We start from the raw sequence: 20,988 nt of genomic DNA, 5'->3' as shown, positions 1-20,988 counted from the left end.
GCCTGTGTTGAAAGCACAAGAGCCAAAAAGGAACCTCTAAGCAATCTTTTCTAATGTCTGTATTAAGAGAAATAATTATATTTGCTAGGACTTGGCAGCCAAATGTTCTCATAAAAGAACACCCAGACAGGAAAGCAAATTTTGACAAGCCTTACAGCTGACTGCAGAAGGACTTTCTCACAAATTACAATTCCCATCAACAGATCAGATGTAAATGATGAATGACAATGGACTCTTTCCATTTTTACTTGAGATCTGCTTTCTCAATGACCTTTTAAGTTTATTTTTTGTCTGTACAGGGTTTTTTTAATTATTTTTTCTTCATGTGAGAAATCTTTGTCTGACCAGGCAGTGGCAAAAATTGCATTAACTTTAGTAGAGCCAGGAATTCATCCCTTATGCAGGAAAACATAAAATTCTTTCTTCAAAATCAAGAGACTATAGCACTCATGTGACACACTGTTCACATTGTTATAATGTCCCTTTGAAGTTTAAAAAAACAAAGAGAAGGAGGGGGATCACAAACACCTGGCTTTTATCTCTGTCATGACTTCTAGATGGCTAAATTATGGTAGTTGTCAATATGACAAAGGTATGTGATAGCTAAAGAGGAGGTGTAAAATGCTTCTTTCATTATGCCAATATACAGCTGTGAACAGAAATGTAACTACCTGATGCCAAACAATATTGCTCAATAAAGCTTTACTGCACTAAAGAACAAATGCATTTGAAAAGGCATTTCTAATTCATGACACTAAAATACCATAGAAATGCAAAGAATAACTCAAAACGTAATTTTTAAAAAGGCAACATGAAAAAAATCTGCGTTCTCTGCATAGTTGTGGTTTTTCAGATTCAAAGTTAACATTTTTATAGTTCATCTACATCACACTCATATTTTAAAGTAAGTTCATTTTTTCCCTATTTAAAATTATTAAAGGCAACATAGGGGGGAAAAAAAAAAAAGAAAAAAAAAAATTGCATTAATACATTTAGTGAAAACTTTTGGGTTCGACAATACTCCAAATCTGTCAAGCTTTCTCCAAGGTATTTGTAGAGGAGCCTTTGTCAGATGCAGAAAGCTAAACAGAGTTTCCCAAGGAAAAGGAGAAATGCAAAAATATAAACAGAAGTCATGGATCAAAGAAATGCTTGTTAAGGACCCTTGCTATAACTTGAAAGAAGAGCTTTCTACAAAACTCAATATACAGCACTTCAGTGTTTGTTGTTGAATTATCTGATTATCTTGCCACTTCTGCTTAAAAAGACAGCTGCCTCTAAACTGCAAAAATCAGTATTCTTCTATTTCTTCATGTGCAGCTATTATTCACCATCCTCTGAGAATTGAGACTACTAAATTGCAAAATAATTAATATGGTATGTGTTTTCCCTTGTCTTTCATGTCCTAAACACAAACTTTTGATCACTCACTGGACCAAAAACTATATCAACTTCACCTGCACTAAGTACCTCAATCAGTAACAATTCATTAGCAACATTTTTAGTATCACGAGTAAAATATTCTGAGTCAACAGTTCAGACAAGTAAAGGGAATACTGGGGCAAAGTCTGTGCTACTTAATGGTTCCATCAACCAGCTGGGACACCTTGCATACAACCTTTATTTCTTATGCCTCAGTTTGTTTCAATATATAACTTACAAGTCTATTCTTTAGGATACTCTGAGACTTACTGATAAAGCGTGTGTTGCCAAGTTTGAAAGCTCCTAGCTTAACACCAATTTTTTTTTTTTTTTTTTTTACCTTACAATGAAATCTGGCCCTGGATTTTTCTACTGAAAGAGAGATTTTTGTCTCTCACATGAAATCTTCTCAGAGCAAAGATGGGGTTACGATAAATAATAATAATTTCCAAGGTAGGACAAAACTATATATGAAGGTCCAGTCTGTACACAAGGGAATCTGTAAGTTATAACGTATGAGGCTATTACAGAATACTCATAATGAGAGATAAGTATAAATCTGGCTTATTAACAACCAACCAAAAATATTCTACTTACACTTAATCAAGCAGAACTTTTGTTGCTGACCAGACGTATTAGTAACAGACTTCAAAATGATCTATGGAGAGTGACAAACAGCAGCAGCAGCTCTCACTGGTACTAACCAGGTAAGAACAAAACCAAATTATGGAACCAGGGAGAAATCTGAGCTTGATGCAGACCACAAGAATGTTTTCGAAAACCTTTTTATATTTTCATTCAGCCTATCAAGCTTTCTGCAAAAATGTTATAGCTTGTGGATAAGCTAGAAATATAAGGAAGTATATGGAGGGAGCTTGCACAGAATTTAGGAAATCAGTCGTACTTTTAGAACATATTTACTTTTTTTTGCTTCTTTATATATAGGAAAACAGCTTTCACTTGCAATAACTGAAAATAAAAAATCTAGAGGTAATATTTTTAAGCAATGTCTAAATTGGAAAAATCTATGCTAACACTACCTGCTATTACACTTCTTTTATATTAGAGGGTTAAATATCCTATATTCATCTCATATTAAAGACAGCTACACAAATAGGATCAGACATTTCATTGCAATTTCACTTTGTAGAATTTCAATCTAAATCAGTCTTTGTCACTGATTACAATTAATGTAATTTGGTGTTTAAATGCATAATTTAGTAACATATTAGATGAGCTATAACTCAATGTAAAAGCTAGAAATGAGCTCTAGGCGGAATGCTATACTGGACAGTAATGTGCTGAAATACTTACATCTAATATAATGAGGTTATTGATGTAGAGTTGACATATAACTTGATTTGCAGATGCCCTACTGACTAACCTTTTGCAACTATATCTCAGTGTAAACCTGTGGTAATTATTGCTGGGTAGGGAGAGTTGGTTTAACTGAACTATTTCTTTTGATGCATGTGAATGCAATTGCCCCCTGGAGATTACAAAAGTCCTGCATGTGTGAGTTATTACATATTGAGGGGGAGGAAAAAAAAGTTGTATCACATTAATTTTTTTCTGTTTCCTATTGTTGCAGTTTTGTTTTTTCCAACAGCATTCCTTTCCAGAGCCTTGCCATATATGCTCTTTTCAACTAACAAAAGATATTAAAGCGTATAGTAGAAATAACTGATTTAAATTAAACATAAAGTACTTGTCAATAGTTGCAGTTCACAGATTTCTGAAGAATTGCAAATCAGCAAGTCCAGGCTTTATTCCTGGGCAACTAAAGCCAGGGAATTAACATTAGATAGACAATGCTGAAAAACATTAAGTTTCTGACTTAACTGTAGAAACTGAGAAAGATGATAAAGTCAGTATTCAGACTGATATGGGATGCCCTACAAGTCTTTGTAATAATGCAAAAAGTATATTAAAAATTATACATAATATTCTATTATCCTGAGTGCTTGTCCAAAACCCCCAAATTAATAGATTGTGATACTTCTAGGAATAAAAGTTATGTTATTTTGTAATTACTCATATAATGGAATACACTAGTCAAAAGAAAGGATGTGGCAACTGCATAGAACAGTTTTGCTGATAATGCTTCGCTCACTACAATTTATTTTCATATTACATGTGGTTAGATCAACACAGCACAGAACACTGTGGGACTTCTGTCAACCCACCACTTCTAACAACTCACCAATTATGACAAAGAAAAAAGAAAAAGTTAAGAGGCTCTGATTCTAGTAGAAATTGATCGGCAAGTGAGATTTTCACGTATCGTCTACAGAGACATTTTATAACAGGAGTGGTTTTGGCTTCTGGGGATTACACTGCACAATGAAAACAAATGTCAAAGTAAATCCCCCCAAAAAACCCACTTCTGGTATTGATCTTCAGACCTACCAATCAACCTTCCTGCCCTCTGCAGATTCTCAAATACCTTTCTTCATCTGAAACCCTTTAGAAATATTTTCTTCAACATAATCTTAAACTACTGGCTGAAGTTCAACACACGTTTCAGCAACACATATGGAATTTATCCACAGTGTAAGGAACCTCCACAGGCCAAGCAAGGAAAATTCCTAACTGTCCATCCATGTTTACAATCTGAATTTGTATTTATAGTATGTTGGAAATCTGAAGATAAGTACACTAGCTGTGTCCTCAATAGTCTTACATGTGTTTGAGTGGATTATCCTGAGATTTGTAACTACACATTTCTAATCTGGTAATAGTTTTGTTTAATACATTGTACTACAGCATCACAGATTTACTCTTTTTTTTTTTTTTTCTATTGCCTCATCTCCACTCAAAGTTGTGGGGTTTTTATATATTTATATATTATCATTGACTACAGAAAAGTCTTTGGTTAAATGTCTATTAAAAGTTTATGTTCAGCTCCACAAAATTAAACCACTTCAAGAAAACAATTCCTGCCTTTCCCCTAGATATTTACAAGAGAAAAAAAAAGTTCCCTGAATTGTGTGAAGCTTATAATGTGCTCTACATTTTGCTGAAGGCTGGTTATTTTTGAGCTTGTAGTTACTCCTACACTCAGTCTTGGCAAATCCACCGACAAATTAGAGAAGCAGAGAAATGCCAAAGGAAGTAGCCATGAGCACATCACTACTGCTCACAACTCTGCAATTTGCTAAGTTCTCTCCATTTTCTAGTATACAACTCTCACTTTATAAGGGTGAAACTTAACTACATTAACACTAATTTTCTTACAAACTGACCAAATTTCAGCTTAACCAATCAAATACAAAATGTTGTAGTTCCCAAAGAAATTGTAGTTTGAAACATACATACAATAAGAGCATACAATATCTCATGCTAGTTTTAAGGCATTAAAATGAAGAGAATGATGTAGATATATTAGAGAAGACTGGTATAAAATATTGACTTTCACATTTCTTCATGTGTTCATTCATTAACTTAATAAACTACATAGAGGGAACTTAGACAAAAATATTTCAAAAATTGTTCACTTGCACTTGAAGTCAACTCCCTTGTTAGAAAGTATTTGCAACAGCTTAAACAACTATATCCATCCAGGAAAAAAAAATCAAAAAGGAACTCAGCAATTTAGTGTGAAACTTTGGAAATAAAATTGTTCCTGAAATTATTTCTGTATGGGCTGCAATAGTAAAGAGGACATCTAGGACATCTTAGGGAGAAGGAAGACCTTCACAAGAATTGCAGACCATATCTAAACCCCCTTCCTGGCTCTGAATGTGTTTCAAAAGTCTATCTACAATATACCTCATCTGTGTGTTCTGATTGCTAATATTATAAAGAAAGGAAAATCAAGAGGTCACCTCGATTCCCCTCATCCTCTGCCCACAACAGCATGAGAGGTACCGAGCACCTCTGCAGTTCTACACATCAGAGTTCAGACCACAACTTACAATTCACACATGTGCATTGTAGAAACCACAGGAGTGGTGTAAATGGGTAAAGTCCTTATCTTATCGCTGTCTTCCCCCCACCCCCTGGTAAAAATTACCAGCCTTTTAAAGAAAGAAACACATAGAACACTGAGAATTATTAAAGATGCCCAGAAAGATATAGGTCTACCTTAGGATGGATGCTTAAATTAGAATTAACTTTTAATACCATCACTCATGAGTCTAAGCTCTTAAGAGGTTGTGTTTTGTCACTGCACGTGAATTTCAGCACTACTAATACAAAGCTGTGTGTTTATGCAATGAATTCTCTCCTGCCTTGTGTCAGCTCCATGCACTAATGCCTGTCTGCAGAGCAGTCAGGACTGCTTCCTCTGGCTCTGCACTGATTACACGGCTCTGGTCATTTCTGTTTGCAACACTTCATCTCACTCCCTAGTTTCCTCTTTTTATTTATATTATAGAACCAAAACTTTTGAGACAATGCAGTAGGAAATACACTGCATTAAGAGAAGTCATAGCAAATTCATAGTAATGTCAGATATGCTCCTTGTTTAGGCCATGCTATTTTATAAGACACAGAAATAACATACAGCAGTGTACAATGGCTTGGGTACATTTTGTATTTTTAGAGCTATTATGGAGTTGAAAATTACATGGTAAAGCACACAGTGACAAATAAAGCAACAAATCCAGGGTTAAGCATTCATGCTGACTAGCTGTGAAACCTTTCGGGAGTTATTTTCAGTGATTAAGACATCACAGATATTCACATGGCAAGAATCAGAAAGCAGTAATATTAACTAGCCAGGGTTTTTATCTCTTTTGACAGGACTTCCTCCTGATCATGTTTTATTCATTACCTAAGACTAAATTTCCAGCCAGTACGGAGCTATTGGAAAACTGGAACTCTTGCCTTGCCTCACTACATCCCATGAAAAAGCATGACTGACAAGCTGAACTCGGTTTAAAAAGTGAGGTATTTACACCTGGAAAACGTACATGTGTACACAATCTGTTCCACAGTACTGCAGGCATAAACCATTGATCAAGCTGCCTGTATATGATATTTGAAATCAATGAGAACTACACATTGTCTCACTCAAAAACAATTTTGTTAGTGAAATATCTCTTTTCCACATGTGGATTTCCAGCCAAAGAAAACCCAAACTACCTCAAAGAGAATTGTGACAAATCACCCAAACATTTAAAACATAAGAAGAGTCAAAAGCTTGGCCAGCAGATGAACTGGAAGAAAGGGGGGGAAACACACAGAAGCTGCAGATCAGGACAGAATAGGGTATTAAACTTATTAACTGCTTTTCAGGTTCATCCCTGCACTTTTTTTTTTTTTTTTGTGACACATATGCATTGGACAGTTTGCATAAAATTTCCACAAAGTGTTTCTAGACTTAGATCACTTATTGATACATTACATCTATCAAAAGCATAATGAGACAAAACTGTATATTCAATTCCCTTTGAGGCTGTGTCATGAGATACATGGGACTATAATTAGTGCACCCTCTTATGACTTACTCTAGAGAAACAAAGGCTTTGTTGTTGTTATTATGGCAGATTTGAAAATCAAAATCAAAACCAAATGCATTCAAGTTCCCAATGTTATGCAAATGTTTCCTTTCCCAATTCTACTGAGGTACCAGTGTTACCGGGAGAAACATGTTCCACATAAGAATCAAGAATAATTCATCTCATGGAATAAAAAAGCCTCAGATCTGTTTCAAGATCCTGTAAAGAGACTTGAAGAATTACGCACAAATCTATTACATGATATCTGTATTTTTCTTAGCTCATGTGTTTCTCTAAAAAGCTTATCATTTTTAAGACAGACCAAAAAAAGAGAAAAATTAAGGCATGTCAGATACACCATTCTAAAAAAATTCATGATAAAGTGTTCAAGGTCCAGCTCTCCTGCTGTGATGCTTTGTGTAATATATGACCATCATCTCTGGCAAGATTTGCACAGGTCTGCCCTTGATTTGTGTTAGGAAAAAACAGAAAACCTCACATCTATTCTTCATTCCCAAGAATTAATCTGGCTCCCTGATGTTTCCAATTTTACAGAGATCCAAAGAACCCCCCAAAACCACACCTGAAGCATCACTCACAATTACAGAGGATAGCAGAGCGAGACCAAAGTGAACTCCCTCCCCAGGCATCCCAGAGCACTCTCCATCAGCAGTGGCCCTGGAGTGCTGTGAGATGGGGCCACCAGAGACTTAAACTTGCACTTCAAGCACTGACCCTGGGACATGAACCAGCTTTGAGAGGCTTTTACCTGAAAAGATTGTGAAAAGCGTCACCAACATGCATGGTGCTACAAGCCTCAGGAGCTATCACATACTATTGAAGCTTCCAAGAAACTTCTGAACCTCTTCACAGCCAACAGAAAGCAGAAGAGCTGATGGGTACAGCTTCAACCCCCGTGTGAGCTGTACAGAAAAGGTGGCACTTAATCCCTTCACTTCGCCCTGAGCAGCCCCTGAATGGTCCATGGACAGCCATACTCACTTTCCTATTTCATCTTTTCCACTACTGCTGCAAAAACGCCTGAGACTTGGCTGAAGTAAATGTAATTTGACCAGTCTGACTGCTCTTCAGTTCTCAGCTGAGCTTATCACAGCCAGCTTATCACAGCTAGCCAACAAATACAGTCATTACATCAGGCCAGAGAATTTTAGGATACACTTTTCCCCGAACAGCTCCATACATCATTCACAAATGTAACAAGTACACTGTAGACACAAGCACTGTGTGTTAGAAATGCATATAAATGCAGGGTGTTTCCACTAAAAGCAGTAGAAGTTATTACAAACAGTAAGAAAAGGTGGTAAAGTCCCTATGGTTTACTAAGATGCTAATTAAACACTTACTGAAACACCAGTTAATATTGTTTTTAACTAGCAGATGCATAGTACTCCTAGAATTTTTTTTCAAAGTGTATCATGTATGTCACATCATTTGTCTCCCCAAAAATGCTGCCTCATTTAAATCCTTAGATCACTGCCGTTACTTTTTACACAACTCCATGAAGGAGGGAGGGTCTTCTTAAAAAAAATTATGAAAAAAGAACCTCCTTTCTACACCAAGGCTAACTGACTGGAGCTTTAGAATTTGTTTGGCTTTTCAACAAATCAATCACCCATTCAATCAGATTCATATAACAAGACTTGATGCTGTCACCCAGCATTTGTAATTACCTTACACATATAAAACAAATAAACTGTACCAGGGAAAAAACTTTAAATAAAAATGCTTTCCTATAAGCAGAATAACTGTACATCAGTCATGCCACCTGCAGTGTAACATGACTATTCAATGTCAGAGCACTTACTTTATATGCAAGATTCACTAGTGTTTTTGCAGAGCAATAAAACCTCACAAAATCTTGCAGTCCTGGGGAAACCTCAAGCTTCCACGCACGCTTCACTGTTAAGAAAATGCTTGAGAAGAAATAAGCCAAGGAAACGTGGAAATCTTTGACAGAGGAAATACAACTGTTAGTAGCAGCAAACTGATGAGGGCAGCTGATTGTCTGTGTGGCAGAGAGGGCAGGATTATCCCTACCAGCAATCCAGCAACACAGACAGCTTCTCCTATTGCTCTTGCAGCTACTGGGAATGGGATATATTACCTAATATTACTGAAAGTAACATGTTGAAGGACATCATTCAAAAATATTGACGTTTTAAGGCATATTAACATGACATAACCGCTTCTGGTTAACTGGTTTCCATAAACTGTTCCAAGTGTACAGATGCTTTATAGGAAGTGAATGGAACAGAAGAACTACACTCCAGACAGGTATTTTCTTTCTAAATTCAAGTCATTCAGCCACACCACCTCCAATCTCATCTCACAAGTAGCAACCTCCAAGTAGAGCAGCTGCATCAAGAATTCTGAGAATGGCTTCTATTCTCTAGTCATCACCCCACTGTAAGAGATTTCCAAAATCACACTGAAAAATAAGCTTAATTTATCCTCTTTACTGAACCACTACAATTACAAGTAGCTGCTCCACATTGAAATTTAATTTTGCCATATCATATCGTCAGACCAAATCCTTCACAAGCTTTTTATTGCTCTATCCTGTGCAGCGGAATGCATGGTGATGCAATCAGTATGTAATGACCAAGGCTGTAAACATAACACTGCACAGATGCATAAATAATGTATCATTTCCTGAACTTGATTCTGACATAAAGCTTCACCAACACAAGCCAAAAGAGAGACGTGGTGTTAATTTTTCCATTTTGCATATAGGAACACAAGAGAAATACAACCACATGAAGCATAAGAGGGTCAAATTCCATCCACTGGAAATTTTCCAGAAACACATTATATTAACCAGATCAAGGCAAAACTGATATTTTGCACTGTAAATTGCCTATAAACACCGGGCATGGAGACGTTGATGTTGTCAACAGAAATCAGCACTTCTCTTAGTGGTTTTTCACAGTCGGATCTCACAGAATACTTCTTAAGTCAAGCATCAAATTTGTGGCCTCAAATACAAGTTCCCTGGTTTGTAATGTATCACTTAAACAGACCAGTTTAAGAACACTCATTTCCCAACCACCAAACTAAGTAACTTACAAACTGTAGAAATGCTCCTGGAATAAGGCTTAAAGTCTATCTGAAATACAGAGGAGATATACTTGAACCTTTTCTTTCCAATTTTAAGGAAAAAAAAACGGTTGCTGATGTTGAGACGTTAATTTTGAGGAACTAAGGATTTTTTTGGAAAGTTAAGATAATAAGTTGCTGAACTAGCTGAAGTAGATAGGTAATCTTTGTTCGCAGTTAACAGAAGCCGGATCTTAGATAAGCTACCCTGGATCTTGTAACTCATTTCTTGTCGGGTTTATGTTTATGTAGTTGTCCTTGTCATGAAAAACAGAATGTGGTAAATAAGACATAAGATAGCTGCAGATTTCCTGCTTAAAGGATCCGTTGAACACAGGAAACTGTAAGTTCTACCAAGGAGTCATTTGTCACGAATGCATTGAAGAGGTAGAAAGGTCAGGACGAGGAAGACTCATTTTACTTCCTCATTTTAGGTGACCCCTCCCCAAAATAGACCCCCGACTCATTTTAAGAAACAAAGTACGCATGCTTAATAGCCTTTTTGCCAATTAGCATACGAAGCGAGGAATGGGAGGTGACAGGGGTATGAATATGCATTTGTATTTTGGATATTCAACACTTTTGTGAATAAAAGACTTTGTAATTACCTGTGAATTTCGCAGTGCGAATTAGGGAACTATCCCGCGTGCTGCCCGGCCGTAATAAACATACACTTTCTAACTCTAAACTGTTAGAGAGTTTTTGTCCGTCACAGTTGGGTATCGATACTAGATCAATACCCATATTTCTTTAATAAATCATTTTGGCGAGCCAGGCAGGAGACTGCTCTCTCTGGCCGTGGGGCCAGCGGGGTCCAGGACCCCTCTGGGCGCCCACCCGGAATTTTCTGGGAAGAGGGCTCCTGCGGTCCTGCTGACCACCCGGGGAAAGACCAGAACCTGCTGGAACTACGGACAAAAGGTATGTTTATATTTGAAAATAGGTACCTTGGTATAGGCGGTTGGTAAGACACTGAGAGACGTCTCGTGCACAACATACGCCTCTTGGGTTTGTTTGTAAAAGTTGTGACAGCTCTGCGGAGCTTGGTATCAGTGGTTTGGTAGTCCGTGTCCCGTAGTGGGGACAGCGGCAACCTTTGTTGTGTCATCTTGCAGTTTAAAGGTGCCTTGGTAGTCCGTGTCCCGTAGTGGGGACAGCGACAACCTGTCTTTGTTGTGTCATCTTGCAGTTTAAAGGTGCCTTGGTAGTCCGTGTCCCGTAGTGGGGACAGCGGCAACCCGTCTTTGTTGTGTCATCTTGCAGTTTAAAGGTGCCTTGGTAGTCCGTGTCCCGTAGTGGGGACAGCGGTAACCGGTTTTTTTTGTTATGTCATCTTGCAATTTAAAGGTGACTTGGTAGTCCGTGTCCCGTGATGGGGCAGCGGCGGCAGTAAAATAACCGGTGTTGTTGTTGTGTATTAGGAGCAGTGGTGGCTCCGGTTACAGTTTGTGGTTCAAAGGTACCTTGGCAATCCGTAATCCGTGTGGCGAGCCCGTTCTGGGACGCGAAGGGTCCCGTTGTGGGTCGCAGAAAATCCCGATTGCGGCCCCGAGTGCACGGAGTGTGTGTGGTGTGAACGGATCCGTGTTCTGTGGTCTCGTGGTTTTGTGTGTTTGTGTCTTCAGGTGTGGAAGAATTATTGGTGCACCTGTGTATCGTGGTCTGTGGGAGTTTGTGTAAGCGTTTTGATTTGTGTGATTTTGGAGTGTGTTAGTAATCTGTGTAAATGGTTTTAGGAGTTTTGCAAGCTTGAAGTTGTAAAAACCTTTTGAATTCCCCGCCTGATCAGCGGAGGGATCCCTCTGTTTCCAAGAGCGGAAGGATTTAAAGTGTTTGTGTTGTATCCAGATTGTGTGCTGGAGGGGAATTAGACTGTGTGTGAGCTTGAACAGCGTGTGCTTTTGGCAACAAAATTTTGCTTACGTTTTGTTAGGTGAAAAAAGTATTTGTGTAAGTTTAAATTGTTTGGTTTTGAACTAAAAGGAGCAAGCGGCGTAAGGAGGTTTGAAACCTGAGCCAGCCCCAGCAATTGGGAGGGGGTGATTTGTTTCTCTGGTAACCGCGGGGGAATCCAGGCTCTGCAGCCTCGGGCCGTGTCTCTAAACTCCCTGTAAAACCCTAAGAAGTTCTTTTGGCGAGTGAGTGTTTTAGTTAAAGGGAAAAAGGTTTTGCTTGTTTGTGAAGCTTGCAGTTGCTAGAGTGTGTGGTAATATTTTAAAGTCCTGGTGGTGCAGTCCCTAACCACAGAGTGGAGAGGCAGCGTGGGATCAGGGTTACCCCCCCACCTCCTTCTCACGGAGGGATTTGTGTGTGGTGTCCCGGCCGAAATCCGTAGGATTTTTCGGCGGGACCCTGTTGAAACTTCTGGTGGAGTGTGTTTGGGGTCGTGAGGGACCCCTGGCTATTTTCTTTGTGAACCTAAAACGGTTGGTGTTTGGAGTTGGGTCTCTCTAAGAAAAGGCTTTGATTGTGTGCAGAAAGCAGAGAGCCCAGAACTTATGCCCAGAGTTAGCAGAAATAGCCGAGAAATTTTTGGTGCTGAGAAGCGCAATTGAAGTAGTCTACTTTGTGTTTTGTAACATCTTGGACCAAAAGGGATTCTAAACATGGGGTCAAATGAGAGCAAAGAGATTCCCAGAGGAAGCCCTTTAGGGTGTATCTTAACACACTGGAAGGAACTGGTGGGCTGTGGTGGTACCGAAACTAAGAGGGAGCTTGCTAAGCTTTGTACACAATGGTGGCCATTATATAAACTTGATGAAGGTGTGAAGTGGCCAGTAAACGGTACACTGGACTATGAGACATTATTACAATTGATGCTTTTCCTTCGGCGTGAACAAAAGTGGCAAGAAGTAGCTTATGCTGATATGTTTTTCACTCTCAGGAATCATCCCGAGTGGCAAAGGGATTGTGGAATGAGGTCACCATCTGATCCTTTAGTATTAGCCCTTGAAAAGGATAATAAAGCTACTAGAGGGAAGCCCAAACGGTGTTGTAGTACCTGCTCGATAAATCAGAGGTGCACCCATCCTGACAAAGTATACCAAGCAGAGGCTTTAGAACAAGAGACAGAAGACATACTTAAGCCAGCCCCTAGGAGGCAGGAAAGGAGGAGGGTGGTGGGGGACGCAAATTCAGAACCATCATTGACTCCAACCCCCCCCACTTCATCTTTAGCTTCATCTTCCTTTGGGAGGACAGCAACTGAGGTAGGGGTTTCTCCACCCACTCCTAAACCCCGGGATCCACCACTGCCTAGCAGTGACAGGGAGTGGGATGAACCTGAACCCCTCTCACCAGGTCCTAAGGTTCCCTCACGAGGACCTATAGCATCAAGGACCCGAAAACAAACCAGAGTTGTCGTACAAGCACCTCTAAGACAAGCAATAACCTCTGATGGGGAAACAAAACTGATTAAAGTTCCCTTTTCCTCAACTGATTTAGAAATTTGGGAAAGGATTGCTAAGGGCTATCGAAGTGATCCTATAGGGGTTGCTAAGAAAATGAAGTTTATGGTTAAGCAGCATTCACCTGATTGGGCAGATCTGCAACTGCTACTTGATGCCTTAACAGAAACTGAGAAACAATTAGTTTTGAAAGTAGCTGGGGATCTGGCTGAAGATGATTGTAGGACAACACAGGAGGATGTTAAAGATGTATTTCCCCTTCAAGACCCAGGCTGGGATCCTAATGATGATGAGGAGTTAGGGCAGTTAAAAAGATACCAAGAACTAATAGTAAAAGGGCTAGAAAGAGCAATCCCCAAAACCATAAACTGGTCAGCCTTATATGCTATCAAACAGGGCCCCTCTCAAACACCTTCTGAATTTCTAGATCACCTGCGAGACGCAATGCGCCGACACACCACCCTGGATCCTGGATCTGATGAAGGAACGCAGCAATTAATAAATTTATTTTTAGGACAATCCACAGGAGATATCAGGCGGAAACTCCAGAAGATCCGGGGCCCAAACAGCCGGAATTTAGAAACTTTATTAGATGAGGCCTGGAGAGTTTTTAGTAACCGGGAAGAAGGGTATAAACAAGGGATGAAGAAACTAGTAGCAGTAGTAAAAGAAGGAGAAAAAGGGAAACATGGGCAAGGTCCACCAAAACAAGGACCACCCCGACTAGGAAAAGATCAATGTGCATTTTGTAAGAAATTTGGTCACTGGAAAAACCAGTGCCCAGAATTAAGAAAGGGTAATGAACATAGAAAAGGTGATCAGAAAAGGGAAAAAGTAGTTGCTCATGTAAAAGAGGACTGAAGGGGACCGGAGGGCCCTACCCTAGGGGACCCTCTGGTTATAGTTAAACTGGGGAACAAAGAAAAAGAAGTGACATTTTTGGTAGACACAGGGGCAACATTTTCAGTGTTGAATAAGGCCCTAATACCTGTAACCAATGACTATGTTATGGTAAAGGGGGCAACTGGCCAATCTGAAAGAGCTTATTTTTGTAAACCATTGAAGTATAAATTGGGAAAACAGTGGGGCATCCATCGATTTTTATACATGCCTAATGCTCCATCTGCACTTTTGGGCAGAGATTTGCTAGAGCAGCTGGAAGCAAGAATAATATTCAAAAATGGGGAAATTAGTTTGGAGGTAAAGGATCAACAATATGTAGAACTGTTAAGCTTAATGCTAATAACCAAAGAAATTGAAGTGGCAAGTGAAAAGGAAAATTTTAGGAAAATAATGGATCAAGTATTTCCAGGAGTGTGGGCCTCCAATATACCAGGAAGAGCAAAGAATGCACTACCAGTGCAAATCAGGCTTAAAGAAGGAGGACAGCCAGTAAGGGTTAAACGATACCCCCTAAAGAAAGAAGATATAGAAGGGGTTAGCCCAATTATTGAGAACTTTCTGCAGCTAGGACTACTGAGAGAGTGTCAATCTGATTTTAATACTCCTATTCTGCCAGTAAAGAAACCTGATGGGTCATACAGATGAGTACAAGATTTAAGGGCTGTTAACAAGGTAACTGAAGACTTGTATCCAGTGGTTGCCAATCCCTACACCTTGTTAACCCGTTTAACACCTGAACTAACTTGGTTTACTGTTCTAGATCTAAAGGATGCTTTCTTTTGCCTCCCTCTCCATGAAGCCAGCCAGAAAATTTTTGCATTCGAGTGGGAAAGCCCTAAAACTGGAAGAAAAACTCAGCTCACATGGTGTGTGTTACCGCAGGGGTACAAGAACTCCCCCACTATATTTGGGGAACAGCTTGCCAAGGATTTAGAGTCCTGGGAACCTCCACCAGGAGAAGGACAGTTACTCCAGTATGTGGATGATCTCTTAATAGCCACCTGGACCCAGGAGACACGCGTGGACTGGACGGTAAGCCTCCTAAACTTTCTAGGCCTGCAGGGGTATCGAGTATCCCAGAAGAAAGCCCAAATGGTGAGGCAAACAGTCATTTACCTGGGTTACGAAGTAAGTGCTGGACAAAGGACTCTGGGGCAGGATCGCAAGGAAGCAATATGCCAGACCCCAAAACCTCAGACAGTGAAAGAACTAAGAACCTTTTTAGGCATGACAGGGTGGTGCAGACTGTGGATTTATAACTATGGGTTGCTTGTTAAACCTCTGTATGCCTTGATCACGGAAGGGAGCAGAGATCTTCAGTGGACAAAAGATGCAACCCGAGCCTTCAACCAACTAAAGAAAGCCCTTATGTCAGCTCCAGCCCTAGGACTTCCAAACGTGAGTAAACCATTTTTCCTGTTTTCTCATGAGAAGCAGGGGATTGCCTTGGGAATATTAGCACCGAACTTAGGCCCGTACCGGAGGGCAGTGGCCTATCTTTCCAAGCAACTGGACACAGCAGCTAAAGGATGGCCAGGGTGCCTCAGAGCAGTTGCAGCAGTAGCAATAAACATCCAAGAAGCACGCAAATTCACCCTAGGCCAGAAGATGACTGTGCTAGTATCTCACACAATGTCTGCAGTCCTTGAGGCAAAAGGGGGACATTGGCTCTCCCCACAGAGATTTCTGAAGTACCAAGCCATACTGGTAGAACAAGATGATGTTGAAATTGTGGTAACTAACATTGTGAACCCAGCTTCCTTCCTCAGCGGGAGTACGGGAGAACCAGTGATCCATGACTGCCTGGAGACCATTGAAGCCACCTACTCCAGCCGCCCAGATCTGAAGGACACCCCGCTTGAGGATGCTGAGACCTGGTTTACTGATGGAAGCAGCTATGTCGTCAGTGGAAGAAGGCATGCTGGGTATGCAGTTACCACAAGCAGAGAGGTAATAGAGTCTGGGCCATTACCAACTAATACATCTGCACAGAAGGCTGAAATAATTGCCTTAATCCGAGCCCTAGAGCTGGCAAAAGGAAAAGAGATCAACATCTACACGGACTCAAGGTATGCATTCGGAGTGGTTCATGCTCACGGAGCCATCTGGAAGGAAAGAGGACTGCTGAATTCACAAGGCAAGAGTATTAAACACGCACAAGAGATACTGAGGCTATTAGATGCCATACAACTACCTGAGAGAGTAGCCGTAATGCACATAAAGGCACACCAAAAAGTGAGCTCTGAATTGGAAGAAGGGAATATGCTGGTGGACAGAGAGGCAAAAGAAGCAGCAAAAGGTGAGGTACCCGATAAGGCTGTTGAGGCAGCATTGATTCCAGATGGAAAAGTTTCTATTGAAGGTAAGCCAGTGTACAATAAGAAAGATAAGAAACTTATCAAGGTAGAAAAGGCAAGTTATAATCAGGAGGGATGGGCTGTAACAGAAGAAGGGAAACTTGTAGTACCCTCCTATTTGTTGTGGTCATTAGTACAGAGGGAACATGAGAAAACACACTGGGGAATAGATGCCCTGTATAACCATTTGAAAGAAAGAATCATGGCCAGGAAATTGCAGGGCACAGTGATACAAGTAACTCATCAGTGTAGTCTTTGCCTCCGAACTAACCCTAAAAATACCCCAAAGCCTAAAGTGGGACAAATTGGGAAAGGTTGTGGACCTGGGCAACAATGGCAAATTGATTTTACAGAACTGCCCAGGAAGGGAGGGTATCGTTACCTATTGGTGTTAACTGATACCTTTTCAGGATGGCCAGAAGCCTTTCCTGCCAGGACAGCTAAGGCCCGAGAGGTGACCAAAGCGCTGTTGCAAGAAATAATACCACGATTTGGAGTTCCAGCCACCATATCCTCAGATAGGGGACCACACTTTGTTTCGAAAATTGTGCAGCAAATAAGTCACCACCTGGGAATAGACTGGGAATTGCACACCCCATACCACCCTCAATCTAGCGGCCAGGTGGAAAAGATGAACCATTTGATTAAACAACAAATTGTAAGATTGGGGCAAGAAGCAAATTTGCCCTGGCCTCAGGCTCTCCCATTGGCCTTGTTGCGAATTCGGACAAAACCGAGAGCAAAAGAGAAACTAAGCCCTTTTGAAATATTGTATGGAAGGCCATATGCAGTTCAAGAGGGAACAGCATCCATTCAAGTAGGGGAAGAAACCCTACATGGATATATGGTGGCCCTAAATAAACAACTTAGAGAAATTGAGAAGTATGTGGCTGGAACTCAAAACAGAGAACTAGATGGGCCAGTACATGATGTACAACCTGGGGATTATGTGTATGTTAAGTCTTTTGCAGAAAAAACCTTAGAACCACAGTGGGAAGGACCATTCCAGGTGCTCCTCACTACCTTCACTGCAATCAAGATCCAAGAACAGAAGGCCTGGATCCATCACTCCCGAGTGAAGAAAGCCCCAGAAGGAATTTGGAAAGCCACACCCGGCGATAACGAACTGAAGCTGAAGCTCACTCGGAACAACGAATAAATGGACTAAGAGTTATTTTGGACATTATGTGGAAAGTTGTAACTATTGTAGTAATTACCTTAACCATAACAGGAGTCAACGCAATACCACGAAGGTATAATGTGACTGGGATATACCAGTGCCAAGGAAGAGCCTATGATCCTTACTCTCGTAAGGCTTTAAACAAGATACTAAAAGTCACAAATGCAAGCTTGTGGGAGGGAAGAAATGTGTGGGGATGTAAGTATGCATTTGTACAGGATGGGTTCCACGAGGCTTACCATCCACCCATGAAACTCATCAGGGTTAGTCCTGAATGCTGTGATAAATGCTTGAGTACATGTCTAGAGTTTAGGCTCAAAATAGAAGGGTGTGCGATAAGAGGGTATGATATTGACTTTAACATCACTCAGGTGTGTACTGAGTACCATAAGAACCAGACCAAGATCACTCCACCAGTGCCAAGAAAGGCTGTGATCACCAAGATGCCAGCTATTCCAGAAGTGGAGGAACAAATAACTCCTGTAGTTACCAAAATTGGGCCATATGCTATTAAGAAGACAGGAGTTCAGAAGCTGATAGTTAACCCAAAGTGGTCTTTAAAACGAGTAGAAATGGGAGTACAGGTAAATGCTTCACACGTTCGGCCAGAATGTGCCCCATTTCTCAGGAACTCCTTTATGGACTGGACTACTTGGCTTCAAAAAAGTATGCCTCCCAATTTTAGGAACAAGAGGGATCTCACTGGATTGCTAAGAACAGGACTGGGAGTGCTGAACACAATAGATTCAGAAGTGTTACTGAATAAATTAACCACAATAGGGAGCGATTTAGTCAAACTACAACAACCTTTGCAATCCTCTCTACTAGCACTAGGTAACAATCACTGGAAATTGACCAAGATATTACCAGAGTGGGAAGACACAGAGGAGCGAGATCATGAAGTAATAATTAACGCACTAGGCACAGCTAGTGAAAACATCTCGTTGGCCCTAGGGTGTACTCAGGCACAACTGTGGATGCAATCAGTGGCTGCCGCAGTTATCAGGGAAGGTGGAGAAGGAATATTCCCTGCTGAAATTCGCAAAATTGTCTGGGATAATGCCTCTGATATGGAGAGGGAACTTCAGTCCTGGTGGGTGTTGGTCAATTTCACCTATAACCCTGTGACTAGTGTAGTGACAGCCTTTGTTTTAACTATACACGATGCCTCAGTGGACTTAATACACCCAATAGTCCCCTTAGGATTAAACCACGAGGGAACTGTATTGTACCCTTCTGAACACAGAATGTGGGCACGAGAAATTAAAGGAAAGTGGCAAACTATTAATCTAGAGCCCTGTACTGTGAGGAGACAATTAGGATACATATGTGAAGGGACATTAGAGGGTGACAAAGACACTTGTTTAGACACAGACCAAAGTATTTGTCACTTTGAAACACATCCAGGCAAACAGACAACTTCACTTGTGTATATAGGACAAGGTTGTGTCTGTCTTAGGACAGCATGCCCCATCATAAGGATAGACAACCAAATCGTGAATGAGACTCAATTCAATTTGTGTGTTTGCAATTTTGTTAGAATTAAGGGATGTGATTTTTCCTATCGAGTACCCGTAATATCACATCAATACATAAAGGCCAACCTAGCCACTGTGCAGAAGATATTGCCTGTGCCCATAGGAATGAATTTGACTTTGGTTGCTCAATTGCTGAAGCATCATGAATTGAGAGAAATCTTAAAAGAAATTAGAGATGAAGGGAAAAAGACATTAATTACCATACACCATGATACAGAGACCATCAAAGGGGTTTTTAAAAGGCTTGAGGAACATTTGTCTCATCATTGGTGGGATGTGCTTTTTGGGTGGTCACCAACAGCAACCGGAATATTGAATACCTTAATCCACCCTATAGTTGTGTTGCTTATTTTGGTCAGCATAAGTTTAGTGTTATCCATTGTAATACTTGTTTGGAACTGGAGGATGCTACGACGAGTGGCAGCTTTAACATCACTGTCAAAGGCGTATGGCTTGGTCTTGAGAGACACTAGCTGTACAGCTTGGATAGATGAGGAAGACTCTGTATACTGAGTAAAAGAATTTACTCATTTCAAAGAAGAAGTGGGGAATGAGACGTTAATTTTGAGGAACTAAGGATTTTTTGGAAAGTTAAGATAATAAGTTGCTGAACTAGCTGAAGTAGATAGGTAATCTTTGTTCGCAGTTAACAGAAGCCGGATCTTAGATAAGCTACCCTGGATCTTGTAACTCATTTCTTGTCGGGTTTATGTTTATGTAGTTGTCCTTGTCATGAAAAACAGAATGTGGTAAATAAGACATAAGATAGCTGCAGATTTCCTGCTTAAAGGATCCGTTGAACACAGGAAACTGTAAGTTCTACCAAGGAGTCATTTGTCACGAATGCATTGAAGAGGTAGAAAGGTCAGGACGAGGAAGACTCATTTACTTCCTCATTTTAGGTGACCCCTCCCCAAAATAGACCCCCGACTCATTTTAAGAAACAAAGTACGCATGCTTAATAGCCTTTTTGCCAATTAGCATACGAAGCGAGGAATGGGAGGTGACAGGGGTATGAATATGCATTTGTATTTTGGATATTCAACACTTTTGTGAATAAAAGACTTTGTAATTACCTGTGAATTTCGCAGTGCGAATTAGGGAACTATCCCGCGTGCTGCCCGGCCGTAATAAACATACACTTTCTAACTCTAAACTGTTAGAGAGTTTTTGTCCGTCACAGTTGGGTATCGATACTAGATCAATACCCATATTTCTTTAATAAATCAATGTAGTTAACTGTGCAGAGGTGTTCAAATTCTACTGTTTGTTTTCCTCACACTAAACAGCAATGGATACAACTGAGGTGAGCACCACATCCTCTGGTAGAAAAGGAGGGAACCATCAGGTCCTTGTGGGAACAGATTCATTTCACATTCTGGAAGACACACACTGGAACAGAAGTGTATTCTCTTAGATAGCTTAAAAAAAAAAAAAAAGTGAAAAAATAAGCTCACTTGTAAATGTTGAGAGTTGTCAGTCATATTGTCCTCTCTCCTACGAACTTCTTCTAACAGCTGTGCATTCTTCTTTTTCTCCAATTGCTGATTGTGCTTCAGATTGGCAACCTTCTTGTTTTGGTCCTTCATATGTCTAAGAATTGTACACACACACATTAGT

General features: G+C 40.3%; 1 protein-coding gene across 1 annotated transcript in view; it reads right to left on the bottom strand.

The window, feature by feature from the left end:
• The window catches only part of ERC2 (ELKS/RAB6-interacting/CAST family member 2), a 425,106-nt gene that overhangs the window by 228,944 nt on the left and 175,174 nt on the right, over nt 1–20,988 (bottom strand). The window contains exon 15 of the mRNA XM_058422224.1: nt 20,826–20,961. Within this exon, the coding sequence (XP_058278207.1) occupies nt 20,826–20,961 (136 nt within the window). The remainder of the gene's footprint in view (nt 1–20,825; nt 20,962–20,988) is intronic.

The sequence above is a fragment of the Hirundo rustica genome, chromosome 12 (genome assembly GCF_015227805.2).
Source record: "Hirundo rustica isolate bHirRus1 chromosome 12, bHirRus1.pri.v3, whole genome shotgun sequence".
NCBI lineage: Eukaryota > Metazoa > Chordata > Aves > Passeriformes > Hirundinidae > Hirundo > Hirundo rustica.
This window is presented reverse-complemented; position numbering and strand designations above follow the sequence as displayed.